Source organism: Halichoerus grypus, chromosome 1 (assembly GCF_964656455.1).
Source record: "Halichoerus grypus chromosome 1, mHalGry1.hap1.1, whole genome shotgun sequence".
NCBI classification, from domain to species: domain Eukaryota; kingdom Metazoa; phylum Chordata; class Mammalia; order Carnivora; family Phocidae; genus Halichoerus; species Halichoerus grypus.
This window is the reverse complement of record NC_135712.1, coordinates 126,251,217-126,258,723: the sequence shown is the minus strand read 5'-3', so window position 1 is coordinate 126,258,723 and position 7,507 is coordinate 126,251,217. Positions and strand designations below refer to the sequence as shown.

General features: G+C 39.9%; 1 protein-coding gene across 1 annotated transcript; it reads right to left on the bottom strand.

The window, feature by feature from the left end:
- Positions 1–2,531: 2,531 nt before the first annotated feature.
- On the bottom strand, positions 2,532–2,805 carry LOC118530933 (large ribosomal subunit protein eL39-like). Its single transcript, XM_036084679.2, has one exon. The coding sequence runs from the start codon at positions 2,780–2,782 to the stop codon at positions 2,627–2,629; it is 156 nt and encodes a 51-aa protein (XP_035940572.1). The 5' UTR covers positions 2,783–2,805; the 3' UTR covers positions 2,532–2,626.
- Between the last annotated feature and the right edge of the window lie 4,702 nt (positions 2,806–7,507).

Genomic DNA, 7,507 nt, shown 5'->3' with positions numbered 1-7,507 from the left:
GAGGAAGGGGAGTCTCCCCGGATCTGCTGCTTGTTGGGTCCCTGCTGGAAGAACAGTGGCCCGAGTGTGCCACGGATCATGGTTTATGGCAACCCTGTGCTGAGAGCCCACTCCTGAGCTCCGTCTTTGCAGCCGGCTTCCCCGCTCCGATACCTGGGAGCTCTGCCACACTCAGGCACCCCTGGTCTTTCTGTGACCCCGAGGGTTCTGAGACCACACTTTCCCAGTGAGGGTTCCACCCCCTGCTTGGCCACTGGAGCAACGTCCCTCAGCAGAGCTGACTTCTAAAAGTTCTGATTTTGTGCTCTGCTGCTCTATCATTTGCTGGTAGCGGCTGACAGAGGCTCCCCCTCCCCCCCCCACGGTGTATCTTCCCAAATATCGCCTCGGATTCACTTCTGTGCATGTCCTACCTTCCAGAAAGTGGTCGCTTTTCTGTTCCTAGAATTCCTGCTATTCTTTTCTTTGATTTCCTGTTGAGTTTGTAGGTGTTCTGAATGGTTTGATGCCTATCTAGCTGAATTCCTGGGACCGGACAAAATTTAGGTCTCCTACTCCTCTGCCATCTTGCTCCTCCTCCCTTTGCTCATTTTTTAACTGGGTTATATTCTCATTATTGAATTGTGATACGGTCTTGATATGCTTTTGAGTAATAGAATGAAATGGAAAAAATGGTAATACAGGTATCTCCAAAATGGTAACAATATACATATTGATTGAGATGCTTTGAATCACAGAGCTTAAAGAGGTGGAAATCACTGTAAAGATGATCCCCAAGGCAAAGCCCTCCTTTCATAGATAAGGAAAGAAATTATTGTGAAAATTAAATAATTTCCTAAGAAGCTACAGCCAATGGGGTGCCTGGGTGGCTCAGTCATTAAGTATCTGCTTTCAGCTCAAGTCATGATCCCAGGGTCCTGGGATCGAGCCCCGCTTGGGCTCCCTGCTCAGCAGGAAGCCTGCTTCTCCCTCTCCTACTCCCCCTGCTTATGTTCCTGCTCTTGCTATCTGTCTCTCTCTGAAATGAATGAATAAAATCTTAATTAAAAAAAAAAAAGAAGAAGAAGCTACAGCCAAGAGGTCAAAGAATGGAAACTCAAACCCAAGTGTTTTTATGCAGAATTTGCTACTCTAGCTGGTACACTGCACTGCTTGGAAATGCAAATAGATGCTCTGTGCTGCCAAGAATTCTTAGATCTTTGTTTGCCTCTTGTTCTTTAAAGACAAATGCAACATTTATATTTATTGCTATGGATCATACAAGGTTTCTGTTTAGGACAGGACTAATGGATAATGAGTTAGAGCAGTGCTCTCAGATTTGAGCATGCATCACAATCTCCTAGGGAGCTTGTGAAACACAGTTGTATCCAGCATACATAATACATAATATTATGTAAATATGTATTTTAAAATCATTATACATGATGCACAGTGCCATTAACAAAGGCTGGATAATGTCTAGCACTTATTGTATGACCCCAAATAAACATTTATTGAGTGGATATTAAAAACATAGTTTAATGTATAATCTTACAACCATGGCTCTGAAACAGCATGTATCAGAATCACCTGGAGGGTGTATTAATACACATATTGTTGGACCACTTCCAAAGTTCCTGCTTTAGTAAATCTGAGGAGGGATCCAATAATTTGCATTTCTAACAAGCTTCCAGGTGAGGCCAATGTCTGCTGGTCCTGGAACCATACTGTGAGAACCACTGCACTAGAAGAAAGAGAACATTTCAGTGCCTGGGAAAAGGATATGATGGAGGGAGGCCTGAATTATAATATAATTCCATATGCAAGTGAAAATTTTTTTCAGATATCCTCAATCTTAATCATTTTTAGTATACATTTTGGAATACATAACTTGCTCTTTCTCTTGTGGCTTCAAAGAGAGAAAATAACAAAAATGCCTGTCTTTTTAATTCCCTTAAACATACATTGCAGAACTTCATACCATCCAAGTATTCTGTGTGTGTGTGTGTGTGTGTGTGTGTGTGTGTGTGTGTGTGTGTGTGTGTAACTATACATATATAATTATAGAAAGCTTCTTTTTAGGTCAAAGAAGTTAAATAACTTATAAAAGATTATTGTTGCACATTAGGTTTATATATGTGCATATATATATAAGTACACATAAATATAAAGTAAAATATTTGATAAGGATATTTGGCTCCACTTGTTACATAAAGTGGTTGTTTATTCTAAAACAAGGTAGCAAGAAGATATCACTCTGATGTACCTAGAAAGCCAATCAGATTTCTCTAGGAGAGATAAGTCATGGCCAGGGTGCTTAGAGTACATAACACTGATCCTTGGTCATAGGTCCTCTGTAAATATTTGTTGAATAGATGAATGCTATATCTGCCATGGGTTTTACTTTGCTTCAACCATGTAACTTTATTATTATTATTTTTTTTTTAGAGCCAAAAGGTCTCACATTTATTACTGAACCAACCTACTGGTGCAGAGGCATAGTCACAGAGAAAAATCATTTCCCTGATAAAACATTTCTATGGCCAGGTAGGAAGGATGTTTACAGAGTGATAGAACACATGATCTTCACTCAGCTTAATTAAATATGTGTGCCAAATACACCTGTCATCTCATGATGTGTGATGCCTTATAGACCCAGCTTGGTTCTTCTCCAGTGCCTCCTCTTGGAGTTGTACCTGATTTTATTACCAGTTTTCATCCAAATCCACTGGGGAATGGGACGATTCTGCTTTTGTTTCTTGGCCAGGAATCGCTTGATTCTGAAAGTCTTGTGAGAAGACATGGCGACAAGCAGTCAGCCACACAGAGCAGGATGGCGGTGAAAAAGAGAAAGCTCAATCATGTAACTTTCAAATTGAAAAACATGGCTGATAAATTTTAGCTATACTTTTCAGACTTTCATATCAAGGTGAGAGATCTACGCATTTCATTAAGGCTTTCTGAGTTCTCATATATCTTTTTCCATTGGGAGTTCTGAATCAATATCCATCTTTAACCTTAGGTGATCAAATATATTTAAAAATGAATACCACATCTGACACAAATCATGCTACTCAATTATTCCTGAATTCTAAGAGAATTATGATGAAGCATTTGGAAGTTACCTAACAAATTTACCTAGATAGAATATGTTTTAAGTTTTTACCATACTTAGTGTTTTGGTTGAATCTACTTAAGTAAGAGAATTTTTGTGGACAACCTTAGATGAGGTGTTAATCCTAAAAAAATTAATAGAGCCAAGGTTGAATTATCTACAAGAAATTTGGAAAATTCCAACGATGTCAAGACACCAAGGCCATACATCCAGAACTAGCTTATAAATTATATTCCTTCATATCATTTAGTAAGATGGTAAAACATATAGGTACCCAACCAGCTGACAGCCTGTTGGGGCAAGTGCAGTGGAAGAGTACATGGGCTTTTGTGTCAGAGATGTGTTCATATTCTGGCTTTCTAACTTCTAGGTTGGTTGACTGTAGCAGATGCTGTGAAGTATTGCTCAGATCTTTATTTGGGACTGAAGAATTTATTTCCCTCAGCTGTTGCTAGTGCTGTAGATTATGTCTAACTGGTTTTCATGGGAGTATAAAATCCTGGCCCACTCATCCCAACTTGGGACAACTCTTAAACGGCCATTACAGTTCCAGAACTCCCCATGGGATTAGCTGAGGCCTCACTGAGACTGCATTGAAGCCCAACTCCTCCTTCTGCCCAGTGCTGCTTTCTTCCCTTCTCCAGGTATTGATCCTGAGAATACTCTTTTCAAATTCTCTGAACACAAATATCCATCTCAGAGTCCGCTTTCTGGGAACCAATGTGCAACAGTGATCTTTTATGTTATTCAACTTCTTTGACTCTAAAAGAAGTTTCCTGTAACAATGCCTATCTCATCTAAAGTTGTTATCAGAACTAAATTAGATAATGACCTTAGCACAATGTCTGACATAGGATAGATGCCCAATTTGTTAAATTCCTATTGGTTGTTAAGTCATTTTTTCCCAGACTACTCACCTTGTGCAACCATAGATAAGTTGGAGAATCTGAGATGTGAGATAATGTGAAAACTTTCATTTGGTTTGCCCAACCTCAGGCAAAACAGTCTCATTCTGGGACTAGTTAAAAAGAAAGATGGTTTACAAATTATTACCAAATTCCCGAGTAGGCCAGGCTATGGTTCCCAATGGCTACTTCTGTACTAGTTTTCTCTGACTGCCAAGAAAATGGATGATGAACATTTTTTAAGTTAATGGTTTCATTTATTTATTGATTGATTGATTGATATACCACATTTTAAAAAATTTTATTTTAATACTAGTATAGTTAGCATATAGTGTAATATGAGTTTCAGGTGTACAATATAGTGATTCAACAATTCCTTATATAACCCAGTGCTAATCATGACAAGTGCACTCCTCTATGTTTGTTATCAACTGTTTCATGTATTTGGGTGCTCCCCTGTTGGGTGCATATATATTCATAATTGTTATATCTTTTTATTAGCTTGTCCCCTTTATTATTATATAGTGTCCTTTGTCTCTTTTTATAGATTTTGTTTTAGAGTCTATTTTGTCCAATGTAAGTGTTGCTACTCTTTCTTCCTTCCTTCCTTTCTTTCTTTTTTAAAGATTTATTTATTTACTTTAGAGAGAGAGTGTGTGCACATGCATGCCAAAGAGCACAAGAGTGGGAGGGGGCAGAGGGTGAGAATCCCAAGCAGACTCCCCATTGAGCATGGAGTCTGACTAGGGGCTTGATCTCATGACTCATGAGATTATGACCTGAGCTGAAACCAAGAGTCTGAAGCTTAACTGACAGAGCCACCCAGGCACTCCTCTGGCTTTCTTCTGATACCTGTTTGCATGATAAATGTTTTCCCATCCCCTCACTTTCAATCTGCAGATGTCTTTAAGTCTGAAATGAGTCTCTTATAGGCAGCACATAGATGGGTCTTGTTTTTTTATCCTTTCTGACACCATGTCTTTTGATTGGAACATTTAGTCCATTGACATTCAAAGTAATTATAGATATATGTATATTTATTGCTATTTTGTTACTTGTTTTGTGGTTGTTTTTGCAGTTTTTCTCTGATCCTTTCTTCTCTTGCTCTCTTTCATGGTTTGCTGGTTTTCTTTAGTGATATATTTGGATTCCTTACTCTTCATTTACTGTTTTTTGATTTATATTACCATTAGGTTTATATATAACATCTTTTGCTTATAGTAGTCTATATTAAGCTGATGGTTACTTAATTTTGAACTCATTCTTTACTCCTCTCCCCTCCACATTTCAGATATTTGGTATCATATTTTACATCCTTTTATTTTGTGCTTCTCTTGACTGATTTTTACAGATATACTTAATTTTTTTTTGCTTTTGTGCTTGTATTTTTTTACTCTTACTTATGGTTTTTGTTTTCCATTCACAGAGTTCCCCTTAACACTTCATGTAGGCATGGTTTAGTGGTCATGAATTCTTTTAATTTTGTTTGTCTGGGAAATTCTTTATCTCCCTTCTATTCTGAATGATAACCTTGCTGGATAGAGTATTCTTGACTGCAGATTTTTCCCTTTTAACATTTTGAGTACATCATGCCACTCTGTTCTGGACTGGAAAGTTTCTGCTGAAAAATGAGCTGATAGACTTATAGGGTTTCCTTTGTATTTAATGGTCTTCTTTTCTCTTGCAACCTGTAACATTCTTTCTTTATCATTGTTTTTTTGTTTTTTGGGTTTTTTTCTTTTTTTTTTTTTTTGCCATTTTAATTGCTGTGTGTCTTGGTGTGGACCTCCTTGGGTTGAATTTGTTGGGGGAATCTCTGTGCCTCCTGAATCTGGATCTGTGTTTCCCTTCCCAGATTCAGGAAGTTTTCAGCTTTTATTTCTTCAAATACATTTTCTGCCTCCCTTTCTCTCTCTTCTGGGATCCCTATAATGTGAATATTATTATGCTTGATGGAGTCACTGAGTTCTCTAAGTCTGTTCTCATTATGCAGTATTTGTTTGTCTCTCACCTTCTCAGCTTGCTTGCTTTCCATTACTCTGACCTCCAGGTCACTGATACATTCCTCTGCTTCCTATAGCCTACTATTTATTTCATCTATTGTATTTTTAATTTCATTTATTGGGTTTTTCATCTCTGATATGTTTGTTTTTATCTCTTTGTCAAGGGTCTCACTGATGTTCTCCACCTTTTTCTAAAGTCCAATGAGTATCTTTATGATCATTACTTTAAATTTTCTGTCAGGCCCATTACTTACTTGTGTTTCACTTAGATCTCCTGCTATGATTTTGTTCTGTTCTTTCATTTGGTACATATTTCTCTATCTCCTCATTTTGTCTACCTCTCCGTGTCTGTTTCTCTGTGTTAGGAAAGTCAGCTACATCGTCTGCTCTTGAAATTAGTGGCTTTATGAAAAGAGGTCCTGTAGTGCCCTGCAGTGCAGTGTCTGCTGTTCACCAGAACCTGGCACTTCAGGGGAGTCTCCTAGGTGTGTTATTTGCATCCTGCTGTTGTGTACAAGTCACTTTTTCTTTCAGTCCAGACACCTGCACTGTTCGGACACTCTTTGCCTGTTCGGGCTGTGCTTGCTCTCTGTGGTGTTGAGACCCATGGAGGCCAACTCTGAAGGGGCATGACTGCAGGAGAACTCAGAGATGGGGCAGTGGTGTTAGCAAAAATTGCGCTAAGCCACTAATCCTAGACTGGATCCCGCCCAAGCGTGGTGGCCCTTGGGGGTGAGGCACACAGCAGCTGTGGCAGCATGGAGTCTGTGCCTGTGGAGGCTGGGCAGGGCCACACACTGGGTTAAGAAAATTTGTTCTGTGCCCAGAACCAAGGCCAGCAAGCTTGGAGTTGGTGAGTCCTCAGGAGAACTCCTGGGGGGGTACCCTGCTAGCAGGTTAGGTAGCAAGTGTCTGTGCAGTGCCACCTCCCACAGGTGGATCTGTGTTTATGCTGGGGGACAGGGGAGGAAAATGGAGCTTTCCAGCTTCTTTGTTCCCAGAGAAGTCCTCAACATGCTCAGAAATCCATGTAAACAGATCTCCCTCCTATTTGCCTCAGGCGTTGTGCAAACTGTCACTTCTATGTTGCCCCTCCTGGGCTGTTGTCACATTAAGGGCAGGGACCTGGCTATCCCTCACCCTCTAGCTTGCCAGTGCTGAGTCAGCTGACTTTTAAAGCTCCAGGCTCCAAGTCCTGCTGCTTATACAAATTCAAAGAATTCAGCCCCTCTGGTTTTCAAGACCAGACATTATGGGGATTCGTCTTCCCAGTGCGGGCTCCCTGGTGCTTTCCCCTCTGTGCCCACAGCTCCCTTTCTCCTGCAGAGAGCTCCCAACCACCGTTTCTGCCCTTCCTAACCTCTCAGATGTGATTTCTTCTCTACATTTAGTTGCGGAGTTTGTTCTGCCAGTCTTTGGATCCCTCTCCAATTTACTTACATGGATGTGAGTGATATCTAGTTGTAAATGTGGCACAGGGGAAGCTTAGGATCCTCCTACTCTGC

What these genes read in the sequence shown, in the direction of transcription:
- LOC118530933 (XM_036084679.2), bottom strand. Translation starts at nt 2,782, where the DNA reads ATGTCTTCTCACAAGACTTTCAGAATCAAGCGATTCCTGGCCAAGAAA.